At 40.8% G+C, this 22,029-nt stretch overlaps 1 protein-coding gene across 5 annotated transcripts in view; it reads left to right on the forward strand.

Moving 5' to 3' along the window:
• fbxo38 (F-box protein 38) overlaps positions 1 to 22,029 on the forward strand; it is a 77,534-nt gene that overhangs the window by 10,318 nt on the left and 45,187 nt on the right. For 3 of the 5 annotated variants that reach the window (XM_033029562.1, XM_033029564.1, XM_033029563.1), the window contains exons 3-11: positions 778 to 911; positions 4,764 to 4,927; positions 7,179 to 7,344; positions 7,464 to 7,601; positions 8,893 to 9,030; positions 11,194 to 11,287; positions 14,657 to 14,787; positions 16,470 to 16,640; positions 18,097 to 18,239. In XM_033029562.1, coding sequence (XP_032885453.1) covers positions 778 to 911; positions 4,764 to 4,927; positions 7,179 to 7,344; positions 7,464 to 7,601; positions 8,893 to 9,030; positions 11,194 to 11,287; positions 14,657 to 14,787; positions 16,470 to 16,640; positions 18,097 to 18,239 — 1,279 coding nt within the window. Of the gene's footprint in view, positions 1 to 766; positions 912 to 4,763; positions 4,928 to 7,178; positions 7,345 to 7,463; positions 7,602 to 8,892; positions 9,031 to 11,193; positions 11,288 to 14,656; positions 14,788 to 16,469; positions 16,641 to 18,096; positions 18,240 to 22,029 lie in introns of those variants that run through there. The other 2 variants (XM_033029565.1, XM_033029566.1) reach the window with 2 other exon arrangements.

The following is a 22,029-nucleotide window of genomic DNA, read 5'->3' on the forward strand; positions in this document are numbered from 1 at the left end:
GGATTAAGGGGAAATCTTTTAGGACCGAGATGAGAAAAACTTTTTTCACACAGAGAGTGGTGAATCTCTGGAATTCTCTGCCACAGAAGGTAGTTGAGGCCAGTTCATTGGCTGTATTTAAGAGGGAGTTAGATGTGGCCCTTGTGGCTAAAGGGATCGGGGTATGGAGAGAAGGCAGGTATAGGATACTGAGTTGGATGATCAGTCATGATCATATTGAATAGCGGTGCAGGCTCGAAGGGCCGAATAGCCTACTCCTGCACCTATTTTCTATGTTTCTATGATTCACAGAATCTGCCCAGCACACACTGCACCGCAGTAGCACGTGGCCCGGTAAGCATTCACATAACATGCGAGCATCGTGCACGCAGGGAGGTGGGTCTCTTATGCTCGCGAGGCGAAGATGGTATTGCGACATAACAATACAGATTGTGCAGTGCGCGAAATCTGTGAAACATTGTGGCACTAAGCGTGTGTGTACGTGAGCTGGTGATCTGAGCGGGAGCGCTACAGAATTCACTTTTATTTTGGTACACTCATGGTTCATACGAGTTGTACCCTGTCCTCTTGAATTAATGATCGGCATTTGATTTTTTTTTGGCTTACAAGCCGGGCAAAATGACATGACTTTTAGGTTATCCGGCAGACTTTAGGTGGCCATTGGCAACCGTTAATTTCGAGCCCTGTATTACACATGTTATGCACAGCTTATTTTCCTGGAAAGAAAAAAATATTATTGATCACAAGCATTAGCTGAACATTCCAGTATTTTTGCAGGTATCTCCCGCTACAAGATATCATGTGTATGGAATGCTTGTCCAGAAAGTTGAAGGAAGCAGTTACAGTATACATGCGAGTAGTGAAGGTTGTTGACCTCTGTGCTGGCTGCTGGTGGGAATACATGCCAACAGGTAGGTCAAATAGAAAAATGAAATATTGGTTTAGACATTGCTTGGGTATTAACATTTGATTTAAATATACCATCATATTTTGCAAATATTTTAAGAAGTTCCATAGGTAAAGCAAAATGGAGCAAGTAGTATTTATCAAAAGAGAAAAGAGAGGTTTCAGGTGCGTGGAAAAACTGCAAACTTATTACGGTTGTAACACCAGTCCTTCTACCTTCTCTCTCCTATTCATCTAGGGACCCAAACACATTTGCTGGGAAAACAGTGATTTCCTATCATTCCAATTTAATATTCTCTATTTTGTTGTCACATTTCTGTCTGTTTTATGTTGGGGAAACTAAACATGAATTAGGTGTTCAATCAATCTTTCCTCACATAACATTTGCCTGCCACTTTAATTCTTGCACCATTGCCATTCTGATATTAAGATTTTGCCGCCTTTGGAATAATTTATGATTCCAAAGAAGCTCAATTAAATTGGAAGAAATAATACATTGCAGCTCTTTATGCTCAATATTATAACTTGTGAATATATAACTTGTGAATATTGAATTCAGCCATTTTGGGATAATTAGGCATGACATCTTATCTAAAATTTCCAGCTGTGAATTATTTCTGCATCTGGATATTTCAGATTTTCATTAGTCTCGTATTTGCACATCCCTGGCATACCTTTCATTAACTGGTGGCCATTATCACCCTTTTTCAGGTGGCTTCACCACTGCTTTTGATGTTCTCTGACCCTATCACCGACCTTTTCTTTTTTAGTCAATCCTCTCAACTTTCTTTGCACCTTAAACATTTTTGAAATTACAACACGTTTTCATTCTGATGGAAGATCATTGACCTTAAATACTGAGCCCTTGCAAAGATTAAAATTATGCATTGTAAAGAAAATTGTCAAAGGATACAGCAGGATATAGGTCAGAGAGTCATACAGCATGGAAACACGTCCACGCTGACCAGGTATAGTAACTGAGCTAGTCCCATTTGCCCGTGTTTGGCCATATCTCTCTAAATATTTCCCATCCACGTACCGGTTTTATAAATGCCATTGTACCTGGCTGTACAGCTTCCTCTGACAACTCATCCCATATGTGCACCACCTTTTATGTAAAGAAATTATCCCTCTGGTCTCTTTCGAATCCCTTCCCTCTTCCCTTAAGCCCTCTAGTTTCGGAGTCCTCTGTCCTGCGGGAAAATAAAGAGCTTTTTTTTCAATGCCTCTCATGATTTTGTATACTGCTATAAAAATCATCCCTTGACCTCCAACGCACTGAAAGTCCCAGCCTTTGAGTCTTAGTAACATCCTTGTGAATCTTTTCCATACCTTTTTCAGCTTATGCCATCCATCGTATGGCAGGGCAACCAGAACATGCACAGTCTGCAGCAAATGCAGTCTTAACAATATCTTGTACAGCTGTAACATAACATCCGAACTACTGTACGCCATACCCTTACTGATCAAAGCAAGTGTGCTAAATGCAGACTTCACCATCATCTCTGCTTATGTTACCACTTTCGGAGAACTTGAATACCCACCGTAATGTTCTCTAAAGCTCCTAGCACCTCCTCTTATCTTTCCTCTCTCACTTTAAATCTATGCCCTCTAGTTCTTGATCCCCTACCATGAGGAAAAGGGTTCTGCATTCGCACTTTCTATTCTCCTTATGGATTTTATACATCTCTATATGGTCAACCTCAGCCTCCTGCCTCCTGGAATAAAGTTCCAGCCTGCCAAACAGCTCAGGCCCTCGAATCTTGGTAACATCTTCAAATCGTCTCTGCAGTCTTTCCTTCTTAATGGCATCTTTTCAATAGCAGATGACCAAAACCGAACACAATACTACCAGTGCAGGCTCGCCAAAGTCTTGCACAACTATAATATGACATGCAAACTTCTCTACTAAAATATTCAACATGGGTTGAATAGCTTCCTATTTATCTTGAGAAAGATTCAGGAAACTGCCTGGATAATGATGTTGGCCATGGACTGCTACATAATTGGGTCTGTTGTGGACTTGTTGGTTAAGTTTATAGTTTGCATGCCTGCATGAACCTGATGAAAGATAGAAATTAATTTCCATGGGCAAACAAAGTTAAGGGACTGGTGTATTGGTTTTTGCTGCCCCCTCATTTCTCTTGGAATTTATATCTGATGAAGGACATATCCACTGTACATCTGGATGAACAGAATGCTTACTTAGGTTTAGTGAGCAGCTATTCAGCCACTGGGAAAGTACAGTTTAACAGGATCCTGGTGATGACTTTCCCTGTAGCAGACAGCAGGAACTCCCCTCTGTAAGTACCATAATCTGATTTTCCTACTGTCTTGAAGAGGGTTTATAATCACACCATAATTGGCTTTCATCACTCAAATTCCCTCACTGATGATGGCCAATGTGCCAGAAGCCACCTTCGCCATTCTATTTACCTGCAACACCACTTTCAGGGAACTATGTACTTGTATTCCTGGGTTCCTCTGCTCTACAACACTCCCCAGCACCCTACTGTTCACTGAAGGTCTTACCCCGGTTTGACTTCCCAAAACACAATACATTATACTTATCTGATTAAACTCCAGTTTTCATTCCTTGCCCCACTTGTCCAGCTGATCAAGATCCTGCTGTAATTCCTGACTCTTTCGTTTCTAGTCGCTAATTCTTTTGTGGGGAAAATTCCTCATTAACGCTCTCAAATCAGTTATGATTTTGAGTGTCCTTGTCAAGTGTCTTCTGAGCCTTGTCTGTTGGAAGGAATATAATTTTTAACCATGTTGCCAGCTTGCCTATCATTTTATGCATTTGAACATATGGAAACCATATATGGGGTCTCATATACACTCATCAACCTCATATAATTTATAGAATGTTACCTTTCTATATTAGATCATTTACACTGCACTCTTCTCTGCATTAAATGTCATTTGGCAGCTTTTAATAGATTTTCTATCACCTGCAGATTTTATTATGCCCCCTCCTCATCTGAGTCTAAACCACATACAGCTTGAGGAAAAACCCTTCATGTATAGAAGAGTTTTACTTAATTTTTACCATGGATGAAGGGATTTTTGTATTTTAAAAGGCTTCATGTGTGGTGCCAGAATTGAACTTCGCTCTACAGTCAGCTCCTTATTAATATTTGATAAAGGTGTATTATAAACCCATCCCTTTGCTTTTATATCCTATATCTCTAATAATAATTTTAAATATCCCTGCACCCGCTCCCCCCCCCCCCTGCGTTGGGGAACCCTATGGATCCCACTTGGTCTAGTATTTTATAACGGTTTATTATAAACCCATCCATTTGCTTTTATATCCTATACCTCTATTAATGATTTTAAATATCCACTCGTTGGCTGACAGCCCTTTGTACCTTCAATGATTTGTATGCAGACTATCAAGTCTCTGTTTCTTTACATTTCAGCCTTTTACTTTTGTCTTTTTTTTAAGCAAAATCTACTTTCTCCATACTATGATAATTTGGGGTTTAAAATAATTGGGAATGAGAACCTGATATTTTTCCAGATTTCTCCCATTTCTGGCTTGTAACCAGTTTTCTGAAGGTATTGGATTTAATTCCAATGTGAATTGCTTTCTGTCCTTCCCATCTTTCCTGTACTCTGGATTGCCTGCTTCTGGTAGGCTTAATAAAAGTTGGAAATTATGAGAATTGGCCCATCTCCTATAAAAAACCCACCTTGCAGTATAATTCTATGAGTTGGATATCAGATATATTAAAGATGCATATTGTTTTGAAAAATGTTTAACAAATCTTATAATTAACTTTAATTTAATGTTCATAGTTCTAAATGCATGAATATGAATATAAACTTGTTCATGTATTCAATATCAGGATTCATCGATGCCAGTTTTTTAACTTTGTTAAAGAAAATGCCTGACTTGGAACAACTGTATGGATTGCATCCTCGGTACTTAGAAAGGCGACGAGTAAGAGGGCATGATGCATTCAGTATTCCAGGTGTACTTGAAGCATTACAAGCCTGCCCTAATCTAGTTGTAAGTAAAACTAATCTTCAATAAGCAGTACAATTTAGAAGTTTAAAAATAAGACCGGAAGTGAGAATGCTGGCTGTTATTGCATAGGATTCGATTCCATTCACAACTCTTAAGTGCAATGTTTTGTGCTCAAATGCTGCAAGAACTGGAAAACATTTGGACATGGCCACGTGTAATAGAGCGCTAGGCGATGGCCATCTGTACAATTCTAACCACCTCTCTTACATGTTCAAAAGCAGTATATTTGCTGAACTCACACTAAATCAGTATCTTGGTTTTGGGGATGTGATGATGAGATATTTAATTGGATATAAATGCAGCAGCAGGTCAGGGACTGTTTCCTTCCACAAATTACTCTCCATCTGCCAATGGGTCAAGATGGTGGAACATTCTCCTTATTAGCATTTTGGAGTATCTAGAAGGACCAGGAGTTATTTTTATACATTGAGGGCTAAAGGAATAGATTTCAGTATTTACTGAAAATATTCCTATCTTTTTACATGAATCAAATTCCAAGAGCCGGCTTTTAGCATTCGTATAGATTTTTTCGAGGATGTAACTAGTAGAGTGGATAAGGGAGAACCAGTGGATGTGTTATATCTGGACTTTTAGAAGGCTTTCAACAAGGTCCCACATTAAAGATTAGTATACAAACTTAAAGCACACGTTATTGGGGGTTCAGTATTGATGTGGATAGAGAACTGGCTGGCAGACAGGAAGCAAAGAGTAGGAGTAAACGGGTCCTTTTCAGAATGGCAGGCAGTGACTAGTGGGGTACCGCAAGGCTCAGTGCTGGGACCCCAGCTATTTACAATATATATTAATGATCTGGATGAGGGAATTGAATGCAACATCTCCAAGTTTGCGGATGACACGAAGCTGGGGGGCAGTATTAGTTGTGAGGAGGATGCTAGGAGGCTGCAAGGCGACTTGGATAGGTTGGGTGAGTGGGCAAATGCATGGCAGATGCAGTATAATGTGGATAAATGTGAGGTTATCCACTTTGGTGGCAAGAACAGGAAAGTAGACTATTATCTGAATGGTGGCCGATTAGGAAAAGGGGCGATGCAACGAGACCTGGGTGTCATGGTACACCAGTCATTGAAAGTAGGAATGCATGTGCAGCAGGCAGTGAAGAAAGCGAATGGTATGTTAACATTCATAGCAAAAGGATTTGAGTATAAGAGCAGGGAGGTTCTACTGCTGTTGTACAGGGTCTTGGTGAGACCACACCTGGAGTATTGCGTACAGTTTTGGTCTCCTAATCTGAGGAAAGACATTCTTGCCATAGAGGGAGTACATCTAAGGTTCACCAGACTGATTCCTGGGATGGCTGGACTTTCATATGAAGAAAGACTGGATGGACTCGGCTTGTACACGCTAGAATTTAGAAGATTGAGGGGGGGATCTTATAGAAACTTACAAAATTCTTAAGGGGTTGGACAGGCTAGATGCAGGAAGATGCAGGAAGATTATTCCCGATGTTGGGGAAGTCCAGAACTAGGGGGTCACAGTTCAAGGATAAGAGGGAAGTCTTTTAGGACCGAGATGAGAAAATCATTTTTTACACAGAGAGTGGTGAATCTGTGGAATTCTCTGCCACAGAAGGTAGCTGAGGCCAGTTCATTGGCTATATTTAAGAGGGAGTTAAATGTGGCCCTTGTGGCTAAAGGGATCAGGGGGTATGGAGAGAAGGCAGGGATGGGATACTGAGTTGGATGATCAGCCATGATCATATCGAATGGCGGTGCAGGCTCGAAGGGCCGAATGGCCTACTCCTGCACCTATTTTCTATGTTTCTATGATGATTTTCATTTTATTGGTGCAGCTGACCAAAATAAAACAGCTGGAATTCAAAGTAAAACAGATGGCAACCTAAAAATTCTGGTTTCAATTGTCGGAGCTTGTTGTGGATTAAATCTTTTTGGTAAATTTCAAATGTAGGTGCCGTTGTTTTGCAGTTTCAGTAATGTGCGGTTGGAATGCAGCAATTTATGTTACAACTAATCATTGCTGGAATAGTTAAATAAGAAAAAAATGAATCTCAGTTTCCTCCTTGCAGAAAATCCTAAATGAATTTTGCTGACAATTGTGGAGATATTTGGCTAAACTGTATAATTTACCATCATTTGTTATAGAACTGTGATGATTAAGGGACATTCAAAGCAAATCTTATGGGTTTTGGCTGTTAATTTTGTTGCTATATTTTTGTTTCCTCCATGCCATCGTAATTTGGTTTTGATTTTGGTAGGGTGTCGAAACTTCCCATTTAGAATTAGTAGAAGCCATCTGGAATTACATGCCACAGGTCCACATCTTGGGAAAATTTCGAAATCGTGATGGTGCTTTCCCAGTCCCTCCAGAAAACAAATTAACAATTCCAATAGGAGTGAAGATACAAACTCTTCATCTCGTTGGTAAGCCCTTTCTCCAATGGATAATTTGCAATAGGAAATTATGATTATTTGCTTTAAAATCTGCTTGTTGAAAGAAGACAGTAAATTTGAATTAATTTATTGTTGTGTTTTTCTTCTAGGAGTAAATGTTCCAGAAATTCCTTCTATCCCAATGTTGAGGAACCTGTATCTGCAGTGGGTACGACTAATCAAACCTCAGCCTTTCAAAGATTTTCTCTGTGTCAGTTTACGCACTTTTGTTATGAGGAATTGTGCAGGTACTAAGAAAGAATAATTTAAATGTTTCTTTTTAAGTTGCAGAAAATATACTTTTATAAGCTACTACACCAAGCGTGGACCCGTTGGGTCCCCCTCCCCAACGCAATATTCCCCCCAGTAGCACTCACTTATACACGACGCTGGATGTTAAAATGGCGATCCCGACCCGGCAATCCTCCCCCAACTGCGCAGGCGCGGATACCGGACCCACCACGTGTGCGTGGAGACGGCGCCATTTTCAATTGTGAGGCGGCTGATGGGCCCGGCAAGTGGGAGTGCACTGCGCAGGCGCGACTGCCGCGTTGATTGACAGTGTAAAGTAGAGAATAAAGTAAATTAAAGTTTATTAAGGAAAATATTTTGTCAAATCGAACAAAACTTGATACTGGTAGTGGTAAGGCGAGCCTAAAATTGTTGCGCCATTGTGTACTGTTTTGGCTGTCGTATGGGCAGAAACGCATACATAAAAAATGACACATATATATATCACACCAAGTGGGACGCGTTGGTTCCCCAACTCAACCCATTCCCCCAACGCAATATTTTACCATTCACCCATAGCCCCCACGGGAGGGGTGGTCCCCCAACACAACCCATTCCCCAAGGCAATATTCCACCACTCACCCATTCCCCCAACGCAACCCGTTTCCCCAACGCAATATTCCATCACTCGCCCATAGCCCCCAACTGCGCAGTTGCTCATTTCCCCTTATCCTCCAGCGCCCCCCCTCCCTCTTCACCCTTACTCTTTTTAAACTTTTAAAAATTGTCTACACTTTATAAAATCCAGCTGCACTTGCTGCCAGGACTCGGTGTCCTGTAATTTGCAACACTGTAATGTGCTAGGCCAGCAAGTGCAATTGGATTTTTTACAGTGAAAAGTTAAGTGGACAGTTTATGTAAATGAGATCCCATTGTGACGTCAAAGCTGCTAACTGCCACTGCAACTTGAACTGATTTTTCTCAAACTGGATTTTGTAAAGTTCAAAATGTGAATAACTTGTAAAATATACCATCAATCTGAACAAACCTTGACACACCACTCCACAGGACAATGGTGAGCAAGATGGTCCAAAAATTGTAGCTCCATCGTCTACCGTTTTGCCGTAATTCAGAGCATGACACGCAGGCACACAGACAGGCACACAGACATAAACAAGATTAAAGTTTTAGTACTATATATAGAAATATAGATATAGCAACCCATTGTCCTTATTTTTAGCACTAAGACAATTTGTTCAAATTATACATTTCTAAATTAAGTCAACCTGTTTGTCTTCTATTTTATAGGTCCTACCAATTCCTTAAAGTATGTTCCACTGGTGACTGGGTTAGCTTCAGCCAGGAACTTGGAACATTTGGAACTGGTTCGAGTACCTTTTCTTGGAGGTTTGATTCAACATGTAGTTGAGGACAGCTCAAGATCAGGTACTGACTTGTCGTTATGCCTAAAATGGATTAATATGTCAAAAGTTTTTATTTGGCAATTGTTTACTCAAAGTATTGCATCAAAACTTTGGTCTTAACTAATTATGAAAAAACTAAAAGAATGTTTTATCCTGTTAAACATTTTGGAAAGTCGATGATAACAGATGAGATGTATTTGTGTTGCATTAAGTTTGAAATAGCACCCATTTAAAATTCAGAAAGTCATGATGTGATTAACAGTGACTGTTATATGGATTTAGAACTGGCTTACTGATAGAAGTTAGAGGGTCTGTGGTGAAAGGACAATATTCAGGCTGAAGGCTATAGTGGGACCTCTGCTGTTTGTGATGTACATAAATGACTTGGACATATGCGCAGACAGGTTGATTACTATATTTGCAGATGACACCAAGATTGTTGGGGTTGTGGACTGTGAGAAAGGTTGTCAAAGTATACAGTGACATATAGATCAGCTACAGACATGGCAGGGAAAAAAATGGTAGATGAAGTTTAATCCGAGCAAGTGTGAGGTGTTGCACTTTGACAGCTCGTATACAAGGGGGAAATAAATAAATAATTATATGGTCCTTAATAGCATTGATGTACAGAGGGATCTTGGGGTCCAAGTCCATAACTTCCTGAAAGTGCCAAAACACATCGATAGAATGTAAAGAAACAATATGGTATGGTTGCTTTCATAGGTCAGGGGATTGAGTATAAGAGTCAGGAAGTCATGCAACTTTATAGGACTTTTTTTAGGCCACATTTGCAATTCTGGTTGTCCCATTAGAGGAAGGATGTGGAGACTTTGGAAAAGGATACACTGGAGGTTTACCAGAATAATGCCTGGATTAATGGGTAGTGTCTACAGGGAGGGGTTGGACAGACTTGAATTATTTTCTCTGGAACACTGGAGGTTTGATGTAGACTGGATAGGTTTATAAAATTATGAGAGTCATAGATACGTTAAACAATCAAAATCTTTTTTCAGGATGGAAAAGTCAAATACTGGACGACATAGTGTTACGTTGAGAGGGGCAAAGTTTAAAGGAGATGATTGGTGCAAGTGTTTTTACACAGAGGGTGGTGAGTGCCTGGAACGAGCTACTGGTGTCGGAGGTTATGAGGAGAAGGCAGGAGAATGGGGTTATGAGGGAGAGATAGATCAGTCATGATTGAATAGTGAAATAGACTTGATGGGCCGAATGGCCCAATTCTACTCCTATTCCCTATGACCTTATGACCATAGGGAGTGGTTGAGGCAGACAAGATAAAGGCATTAAAGAGACCTTTGGATAGGCATATGTGGGGTATGGATTATGAGCAGGCAGATAAGAGTTGGTCAGCATAATATTCAGCACAGACATTATGGCTGAAGGACTTGTTCTTTTGCAGTACTGGTCTGTGTTCTATGTTTATGAGATTTGTACCAAGTTCTTCTACGTGGATAACTGTAAAACCCGATTGATGGATTTGTAATTTCAGAGGATACAGGTTGGTATTCTCAAGAGGTAGGAGAATCACTGGGAATGATTTTCAACAGTGATCGCGCAATATTTGTGGAAACGGATTAGCCATCCATAATACATTCGCCCCAATTTGCCTTGTGGATTATTCAATGCAAATCCAATACTACATTTATTTTCTATCTTTGCCAAAGTTCAGTCTCATTTTCTTAAATAGAAATATAGAAAAATGATTTCCATATGTTTTTAATTCTATAAAGTTACAGACTTAACTATTTTGGTTTACTCCAAGAGATAAAATATAAGTATTTTATCAACATTAATTGTTTAGTTCACTATAAATCAATTCATTTATTTATTTTAACTTTTAAGTGAGGTTGGATCTGATACTCTGAAACTGTTCAAGAGCGAAATAAGATTTTGAAGGCTTAAAATAATCCACTACCTAAAAACAATTCCTCCAGCAGGATTTTATGCTCAGGTGGTTCACCAAACATTGTGTTTATCACAGGTTAAGGATAGACAATCAGAAAGCATATTAAGACACAATTCTATCTAGAGAATGATCTGAGCTCAAATGATCTGAGGTATGAAGGTTAGACAAGACTAATTTTTAACAAAAGAAAATTGAATAACTGAGCCTGTGCTTATGTTGCTTCAATATTGGCCCCCTAAAATCAATTGCTTTTCTTCATAGGTGGTTTCAGGAATCTGCATACTATTGTATTTGGAGCATGCAAAAATGCACTTGAAGTTGACCTTGGCTACCTCATTATTACTGCTGCACGTAGGTAAGTTTATGCAATATTTTCCATAACAGTACAGAGGTGCACTGCATAACTGGAAATAATACTTGTTTGTGGATGACATTTACATTTCATGATCATGTTTTTTTGGGGGGTTTTTCTTTAATCATCTCAAATTCCATTTCCTTAAAAAAAACAAAGGTGTAGCATAAGTGTGAAATAAAGTACATTCGCCTTTTAAAAAGAAATCAAAGATATCATTTGTTTTACATGTGGTGTTGTTGATCAGATTTTATTAACATATAGCATGTTACTCCAACATGTTGGAAAAGAGTTGCCACGTGAAAAGTTGTAAAGATTGTTGTCTGCTGGAAGTTTTATATCATACATTTAAAAAAAAAAGAAACATTAACAAATCAATTATGTTGTGACAGTATAGGAAAAGATGTGTCTTCAGATTGTTAACCGAAGGTAAAGATATTCTTCAGTTGAACATTTGTCATAGTAGATTCGTGGGACAAACCGATTTTTATTTAAAAACTTGCAAAACAGAAGGGATTTTTATGCATGTAATAATGTTGCTTTGCAATATTTATATGGACATTCCTCTGCCACCTGGTTGATATTCGGCAAAGCCTAAGATAGACTTAAAATGCTGGATTAACTCAATGGAATAGGCGGCATCTCTGGATAGAAGGAATGGTCTCATTCCTTCTATCCAGGAATGGTTTAATTCCTTCTGGTCTCAGAAGGGTCTCGACCCGAAACGTTACCCATTCCTTCTATCCAGAGATGCTGCCTATCCCCGCTGAGTTACTCCTGCATTTTGTGTCTACAGTGTAAACTAGTATCTGCAATTCCTTCCTACACATTAGGTAAAACCTGAAACTTAATTAGCTTCAGGAATCAAAGATAGACACAAAATGCTGAAGTAACTCACAGGCAGCATCTCTGGATAGAAGGAATGGATGATGTTTCTGGCCGAGACCTTTCTGAGAGGAGGAGAACTTATTCAGAATAGTTAAGAAAGAACTGCAGATTCTGGTTTAAATCGAAGGTAGACACAAAATGCTGGAGTAACTCAGCAGGACAGGCAGCATCTCTGGAGAGAAGGAATGGGTGACGTTTTGGGTCAGGACCCTTATACAAAATAGGTGTACTTTGAGGAGATTTTGCAGTGGAGCAGACAAAGCTTGTAGGAAGGAACTGCTGGTGCTGGTTTATTTTGAAGATAGACACAAATTGCTGCAGTAACTCAGCAGGACAGGTGGCATCTCAGGATGGAATCAAATATTGGTACATCATAGAATCACAGAAAATTTAGTCTAATCTTATTCTTTCCCAATGATTTTTAATGTTATGTTCATGTAATTATCTAATTCACTCCTGTAGATTGGTTTATGCATGCCAACCAATCATATATAAGTTAGCATCACAAACCCCACCTTACTGTAACATTTATACTAACACCTACTTCCTGCACTGCTCAGTCCGTGCAGCAGTCAAGATGCTCTGACAACTAATCATCCACTATGCTGCTAGAGTCTGCATACTGATTAAAGATGATTTTGGATCACATAACTCATATGACTCCTGTTTACATGGTGTCAGAAGTGGGATTCGAACCCTCCAATTGGAGATTAGTCTAATCATCCACTACAAAGAGGCACACAGCGGACACCCAGGAACTGATGCCACACTGGCACGCGCGCAGAGCCTGTTCTGGCCGGGGATGGCCAAGTACATAAGGGACGGAACAGCCTCCTGCCCCAACTGCAACATCCTCACACCTCATCAGCAGAGGCAGCCCCTTCTGCAACAACCTTCACCAGCTTTGGCCTGGACGTCGGTGGCGGCAGACATTTTCAAATGATGAGGAAAGCACTACCTCGTTCTCATTGACTCGACCTGCTGACCTCCATCACATCCGAGATGGTCATCCGAAAACTAAAGAGGCACTTCTCTACATTCGGTTCACCCGTTCGCTTGCAAACCAACAATGGTAGACAGTTCACCAGCCATGTGTTCAAGTTCTTTGCAAACCGATAGAACTTCCACCACGTCACGAGCAGCCCCGAGTACCCACAGATTAACGGACTCGCTCAGCGAGCTGTTAGAAGCGCCAAACAACTGTTAGAGTGAGCGCGCCTTGCAAACTCGGACGTGTATCTTGATCTTTTGAATCTCACAAACATTGCCAGAGACGGAACCCTGGGTTCACCAGCCCAGCGACTGATGTCCAGAATGACAAGACGTCCGGTTCCGATTGCTCAGCAACAGCAGGTACCACGGATGCTGAAGCCTGCTACTATCCAGAAACGTATTCAGGAGAAGCACGACATCCAGAAACGATCATATGACAAATCCAGCAAACCACTAAAGCCTCTACTGCTGGGCCAGGTCGTTCGTTTACAAACTTCTATGGGACACTCCCATCTGGGTACTGTTGTCGGCCCAGCTGACGAACCGCGATCTTACCTTGTGGACTATGAGGGAGCAGTTTACCGCAGAAGTCGGCAACACTTGCTTGCTGTGCGGGAACCCCGTCCGCCACCAGCTCCATGCTCCACCGCTTCCATTCCAGCCGCCTGTTGCCGTGCCCTCTACCGATCCCCGCATGCCTTACACCCCTCCACGTCCTGCGGTTGTGACTAACCACAGGGTTTCCCCCCCTGCATGTTTCCCCTTTCAGTCACCACAAGTCTCTCCCGCTCCTTTCTCGCTTCCGGGTCCTCCCAATCCGCCTAATGCTTCAGGAGAGGGGGGAGAGGGTTTGGTCCGTACGCGTTCGGGCCGTGTTTGTAGACCGCCTGATAGATATGGCGAATATGTTTAACTCTAATGGCATGGGTGCCCTTTACACTTAGTCTTTAGGGGGAAGGATGTAGATTGGTTTATGCATGTCAACCAATCATATATAAATTAGCATCACTAACCCCACCTTACTGTAACATTTATACTAACACCTACTTCCTGCACTGCTCAGTTCGTGCAGCAGTCAGGATGCTCTGACAACTAATCATCCACTGTGCTGCTAGAGTGCATACTGATTAAAGATGATTTTGGATCACATAACGTGTATGACTCCTGTTTACAACTCGTAATGTGTATCCCATAGTTAAACTTACTATTTGAGTAAAATGTTCACATTTTATTGCTTTTTATGAAAAATTAATTGGAAATCTTTTCTGCACCTCAACATTAACATCTCAGAACCTATCGTCCATATTACTAATTTGTGAATAAATGGAAAAATCTTTTGGGTAATTAATACTTTGAACATCATTCCATTATGTGGGAACAGAAATTTACCATGTGGCATTTCATTATTTGCCACACAAGATCAATAATATAACATTTTAACAAATTAACAACTTTACTAATGAAAGAATCATTTTGTTTGCTGTACTTCAGGTTACACGAAGTTCGTATTCAACCTTCACTAACCAAAGATGGTGTTTTCTCAGCACTAAAAATGGCAGAGCTGGAATTCCCTCAGTTTGAAACCTTACACCTTGGATATGTCGATGAATTTTTATTACAATGTAAGGATTTAACATTTTTTTTCTCCTAAGCTGGTTCTGATTCATTGATTGTAAATGGGGTTATTTGATAAAGAGATGTGACAGCTTGTTTGAAATGAAAATGATTCTGCATATGGGTATTCCAGTTGGTTCAGAATGCTGCTGCTCGCCTTTTAACTGGAACTCGAAAGAGGGAGCACATAACACCAATGCTGGCCTCCCTCCACTGGCTCCCAGTGCACTCTCGAGTTCATTTTAAAATTCTGTTATTTGTTTTTAAATCTCTGAATGGGCTCGCCCTGCCTTACCTCTCTGAGCTGCTCCACCCATACGCTCCTGCTGATCAGCTGCTCCTGGAGGTACCGAGGTCTAAGCGGAAACTCAGAGGGGATAGAGCCTTCTCTGTTGCTGCTCCGGCACTCTGGAACGCTCTGCCGCTGCACGTCAGACATGCCCCCTCACTGTCCATCTTCAAAGTCAGTGTTAAAACACATTTATACTCCCTGGCTTTTGACCATGCATGAGACTTTGCTCCTGTTTTTAGTGTTTTTAATATTTCTTTATTTTGAATATCTTTACTTCATCTTTTAATTGTTATTATTGGTGTGTATTAACTTTTTTGTCAATGATTAGTGATGTACAGCACTTTGTTGCAACTATGATTGTTTTTAAAGTGCTCTATAAATAATATTATTATTATTTCCGTAAATAAGTGTAATGGGTGGCCAAATTTGAGTTATATCATAATAAAATACCACAATGGGTCTACCTATGATCCTTTTCAGTTAATTTATGATCAAATCAACCAAAATTTAATATTTTCAAATTTAAAAAAGAGAGAGAAAAAATGTTTATGACATATGGGGCACTGACTGATTTCTAAGCTCCCTTAGATAATGTCGGCACCTAACCCACCCTGAGGCCCTTAGTTCACGCCAGGGTCATTATAATCGCATTGTTTGCTTTTTTTTTAAATCGCGACGAGTGCAAAAAAAACCCCGTTATAGCGCTATAAATAGCATTGACAACCTTAGACAATGGGAGGGACTACAGAATGGGACATCACTAAAATAGGTGAACAAACTAGATTTTTATTTCATGATTTTATGTTCTATTCATTATTAAGTCATTCAATGGAAAGCTTAAACACAAAAGATAAACAATAAAAAAAGAAACAATAAATATAAAAACAGTTACTCTGCTTTTAAATCATACATTTTACAACATGACAAAAGCGACACCACTACTCACGTTCTGCTTCAAAATCTTGGGGCATCAGAAAACCATCTTATCGGGTGATAAATGGTAAAAATCATAAGCATAATCAGAATTTGGCTTATATAGAGTTATTTAATTGCAAAATTAATGTAATCTTTCTGGTATAAATTAGCCTAAGGATTTGATTAAATCCTGCAAGAAAAATGTCACAAAAAATGCAAGAAAACACAGGGACAAATCTGATATTTTTCTTTATAAAAACATATTTATTTATTTTTGCTTCATCTCATTATTTTGGCTATACGCCATGATCTATGCTACTTAAAATGCAGGATATGAAACAATGGGAATATTACATAAAAAAACAGGAAAATAACCTGGAAGTTTGGAGACCTTCAGTTTCACTACTGAGTGCTGTATTTACGGAAACGCCCATATTCAAGCTAAGATGTATAATTTACAAGATGTATTTTTATTTTTACCAGGTAAAATGAACAATGTTGAATTAGTGAAGCATGGATTGGCAGATGTTATAGAAAATCCTGGCATCATTACAGATATTGGGATGAAAGCTGTAAATGAAGTATTTCCATGCATCAAATATTTACTTATTTATAACTGTCCACATCTCCACAATGCACACAATTGGATTACAGGTACACTTAAATTTTAGAAATTCTGCAGTTATATTATCCATATACATTTTTATTTGAAGTACGTGACTTAACCAACAATAATTTGAACAGATATTGATCAGTTGTTTAAAATTGCCATTTAAAATTAAAACAAAAGTGATTTAAGTTGATCAGAAAGCTGCCACTTACAATGGCCAGAGATAACTAATTGTACCTAATTGTCCAGTAATACTACACAACCAGCAAATTTTATTAAAGTCACTTTGAATCCAGAACTATACCTTATTCTTTACTCCACTAAATTCAGGCATAATTGAATGGATGTCAGAAAATGAAATTGAAAAATGCTGGTGACATAAGACACAATTTAAAAAAAATTACTGTTAGATTACATACAAGGTATATGTACATGATATCTCCCAAATTGTATTAGAGCTACTTCATTTCAAATTGCATCAGCAAAATTGATAAATTGGTTGAAGATTTATAAAAATATCCAAAAAATTCAAGAGCTTGTCCTGAATTACTTGCAAGTGCTGTAACATTGATAAATATGTTTGAACATTGTAAATGAAGAATCATAGCTTTGCGAGAAGAAGATGTAGTACATTAATGAGAGCAAGCAAAGACCTGGCGACTGCTTTGCCAAACATTTGTGCGCAGCCCGCCAAGATCTACTAGAACTGGTTGCGAACCATTTTAACTCCCCTTCCGACTCCCATACTGATCTTTCCGTAATGGGCCACCTCCTTTGCTAGCGTGCGGCCACAAGCAAACTGAAGGAACAACGCCTTATATTCTGCCTGGGTAGCTTGCAACCCAACGGTAAGAACATTGAATTTTCAGATTTTGGGTAACCACGAACAATCCCTTTCTCTTCCTCCCACTCAGTGACCCAGTTGGATTTGCACCATTTCTGTCCTCCTTCCCAATCTCCCCGCCCCCCCCCATTTCTTCCTCTGGCTTCTCAATTTGCAATTTTTCAATCCACCTGTCTCACACCACCTTCCTTTATCTCTGACCTTTGTTCTAACCATCTGCCTGTCAAAAAGAAAACACTCTGCTGAGTCCACCTATTACATTCTACACTTTGTCTTCCCTCTCCTGTCTTTCAGATTTCTTCCCCCCCCCCCACAAAGAGGGGTCTTCTCTAACCCAAAATATCACCTATTCATGTTATGCAGAGCTGCTGCCTGACACGTTGAATTACTCCAGCACTTTGTGAACTTTTGTGTAAACCAGCATCTGCAGTTCCTTGTTTCTACATCTTAACTTTAAGCACTGTTCTTTGAGGATTGATTTTTTTAAATGATACAGACTTAACCAAAGAGGTATTTGAATTCCAGGACCAATTATACTCTGGTGCTTTAATATGCTCTTTTTACTGAATTTTCAATGTATGTGAAGAATAGCAGTATTCATAAATATTAGTTAAATGTATTATTTTCTCTAAATATAAACTTTTAATATTTTATAGACCATTCACGGTGGATTCGCTTAGTGGATCTTACACTAGTCCGTTGCCATGCCATTAAATTAGAATCATTCAGTCAATTTATAGAAATGCTGCCAAGTTTGGAGTTTATTTCATTGGATCAAATGTTCCGGGAGCCTCCAAAGGTATGATTATTGCTTTTGTAAGAACAAAAGAATCACTCTATAAATAGACAATAGGTGCAGGAGTAGGCCATTCGGCCCTTCGAGCCAGCACTGCCATTCATTGTGATTATGGCTGATCATCCACAATCAGTACCCCGTTCCTGCCTTCTCCACATAGCCCTTGACTCCGCTATCTTTCAGAGCTCTATCTAACCCTCTTGAAAGCATCCAGAGAATTGGCCTCCACTGCCTTGCGATGGTGAGAATTCCACAGATTCACAACTCTCTGGGTGAAAAGGTTTTTCTTCATCCGTTCTAAATGGCCCACCCCTTATTCTTAAACAGTGACCCCTCGGTTCTGGACTCCCCCAACATCGGGAACATGTTTCCTGCCTCTAGCGTTTCCAATCCCTTAATAATTTTATGTTTCAATAAGATCCCCTCTCATCATAAATTCCAGTGTATACAAGCCCAGTCGTCCATTCTTTCAACATATGACAGTCCGTAATTAATCTCGTGAACCTAAACTGCTGGCTTGACTTAATATGCTATATTTTCTGATTGTCCAGAATACTTTGGTATTTTGAGATATTTATGAAAATAAATCCAAACTATCATGTCCTAGATTTCCACAGCAGTGAAAACATTCTTTTAAAATATAACCTTGATCTTGTAAGTTTCATCAGGTCACCTCTCACTCTTCCACACTCCATTGAGTGGAGGCTCAATATACTCAATCTTTACTCCTTAGATAACCTATTAGATGCATTCATAAAATTAGAAATTATTTGTCTCACTGTCACAAGCCACATACATCATTACTGAGTAATGAAACTGCAATTCTACCTTAAACTCTTCAGGCCAGTATCAGATCTTCCTTACTTTTGTGCTCAATACAATACAACACAATTTTATTTGTCATTTGAACCTCGTTGAGGTCCAAATGAAATGTTGTTTCTGCAGTCATACATACAAAAAGAAAAAGACCCAAGACACAACACAATTTACACAGACATCCATCACAGCGCATCTCCTCCTCGCTGTGATGGAAGGCAAAAAACGTATCTCTCCCGTGCACTCCCCTCTCCCCCCCCCGATGTCAGAGTCAAAGCCCCCGGCGGGCGATGGTAATTATCCCGCGGCCATTAAAGCCACGCCGGGTGATGCAAGGCCACGCTCCGGGTCTTGTTGTTGGAGCCCCCGGCGGGCGTTAGCAAAGTCCCGCAGCCATTCCAAGCCGCGCGGGGCGGTGATGTAAGGCCCCGCTCCAGGTAATCTTATCCCCGCAACTCGGGCGGGAGAAGTCGCCGTTGCGGAAGCCCCGAAAAGCGGTCTCCCAGCAGGGTCCCGTCGGCTCCCGGTGTTCCTGTCTGCCAGACCTGCGGTTGGAGCCTCCGAATCTCCGGGGGTCGGGTCACAGCAGCGCTCCACCACCGCTCCACCCGCTCCGGACTCGGCCAGCTTCGTGATGGTACGTAAGTCCGCAGCTCCGCGACTGGAGCCCCAGGTCGTTCCTGCTGGAGGCCGCTCCACGTGGCAGCCCCAAAGACAACGGAGACCCGACAAAGAAAAGGTCGGGTCTCCCGTGCAGGGGAAAGATTTTAAAGTTTCCCCGCCCCCCACACATACCCCTTCAAAAATAATAAAATAAAAACTACATTGAAACGAGACAGAAAATAATAAAAAGACAGACGGACTGCAGAGGCCGCTGCGACGTGAGTCGCGCCGCCCACCATTCCCTCTTTAACAAAAACTAGTATTCTACATGTTTTCTGAATTGATGGCTGCACCTACTTGCTAAATTTGTCTTTCTTGTATTTTAGACTCTAAAACCCCTGTCTCACGGCGCGAGTCCACCCACGGTGAGAGTCCACCCACGAGTGATCCCGAGTTTAAAACAAATCAAACTCGTGGTAATCACGTAGAATTAACGTCGCGAGAACGTTGGAACTCGTAACGCTAATGGCAGGTACTCGGGAAACTTGTTAACTTGTGAAAATCTTTCAATATGATGAAAGATTTCCATGAGTCAAATTTACTCTTGAAGTAAAAATTTTAAACTTTTAAACTCGTTGTAAGAACGTAGTAGCCCGTGAGTTTACCGTAGTGACTCGTGAGTCTACCGTGGGCTCTCTTTAACACAGGCAGCATCTCTGGAGAGAAGGAATGGGTAACGGGAGGACGTTTCCAAAATTTTGCTGCGTGTTTGTGTTACTCCAGCACTGTGTGTTCACTTTTTGTCAACCAGCATCTGCCCTTTCTTGTGTATGACATTATTTGTATCCGTGGCAGTTGATTGTCGCTCCCTTTAGTTTCCCAGGGGGTCGGGACGGGACTGGAGTTGGGAGGGAAAGGTGGGGGGGAGGGGGGGAAGAACAAATATATGAAACCCCAAAAACGGACAGCAAAGATGTCTTTGCTTATACCGCTACAATAATCGGACTATTGGTACGCTGCTGTTTCCTTGACTACGGTCATGTGAAACGACTCTTGTACATTTAATATACCGACGATGTCTGGCAGTGAATCTCACTCTCTCAAATCCGTAGAGAGACACGAAAAGCTGGAGTAACTCAGCGGGTCAGGCAGCATCGCTGGAGAAATGGACTAGGCGACTGCAGACTGCAGTCTGAAGAAGGGTCTCGACCCGAAATCTCGCCCATTCCTTTTCTCCAGAGATGCTGCCTGTCCCGCTGAGTTACCCCAGGTTTTTGAGCCTATCTTCGGTTTAAACCAGCATATGCAGTTCCTTCCTGCACCTCTCAAATCTGTGCCATTATTCAGTACTCCAAGTTTTGTTTTATTTTACTAATTCTGGATAATATCGCCCCGTCCGTTGGTCGTACACCTCTACCCCACCGCTGGTGCTTTAAGTGCATTTTTTTCCTTTTACCCGCGGGAGGAAAAAAATTCAAATCCAGCAGTTCGTCTGGAGCAGTTCTCGAATATAACAGCGAATGAAGAGAAATTGGCGGGTTATTTAGAAATTAATCCTTAAAGAGAGCGTAACTCGTTGGATAAATGAGATCGTCACTAGGCAGCATCTCCCCCGTCCCCCCCCCCCCCTGTCCCGACCCTCTGGGAAACTGAAGGGAGCGACAATCAACTGCCACGGATTCAAATAATGTCATACACAAGAAAGGGCAGATGCTGGTTGACAAAAAGTGAACACACAGTGCTGGAGTAACACAAAGACGCAGCAGAATTTTGGAAACGTCATCCCGTCACCCATTCCTTCTCACCAGAGATACTGCCTGTCCCGCTGAGTTAAAGAGTGCCCACGGTAGACTAACGAGTCACTACGGTAAACTCACGGGCTACTACATTCTTACAAGGTGTTAAGTTGTAAAGTTTAAAATTTTTACTTCAAGAGTAAATTTGACTTGTGGAAATCTTTCATCATGTTGAAAGATTTTCACAAGTTAACAAGTTTCCCGATTACCTGCATTAGCATTAGGAGTTCCGACGTTCCCGCTACGTTAATTCTACGTGATTACCACGAGTTTGATTTGTTTTAAACTCGGGATCACTCGTGGGCGGACTCGCACCGTGAGACAGGGCCATTAGATCTCTGAGTGCATCAATTCAATACTGTTTACATAGGATAGACAATTCTCTAAACTGTGCTACATCTATCATAATTTTGTGCACTCGCTCAACCTGTCCAAAATCCTTTACAGACAATAGGTGCAGGAGGAGGCCATTCGACCCTTCGAGCCAGCACTGCCATTCAATGTGATCATGGCTGATCATCCACAATCAGTACCCCGTTCCTGCCTTCTCCCCATATTCCCTGACTCCGCTATCTTTA

The sequence above is a fragment of the Amblyraja radiata genome, chromosome 11, assembly GCF_010909765.2.
Source record: "Amblyraja radiata isolate CabotCenter1 chromosome 11, sAmbRad1.1.pri, whole genome shotgun sequence".
NCBI lineage: Eukaryota > Metazoa > Chordata > Chondrichthyes > Rajiformes > Rajidae > Amblyraja > Amblyraja radiata.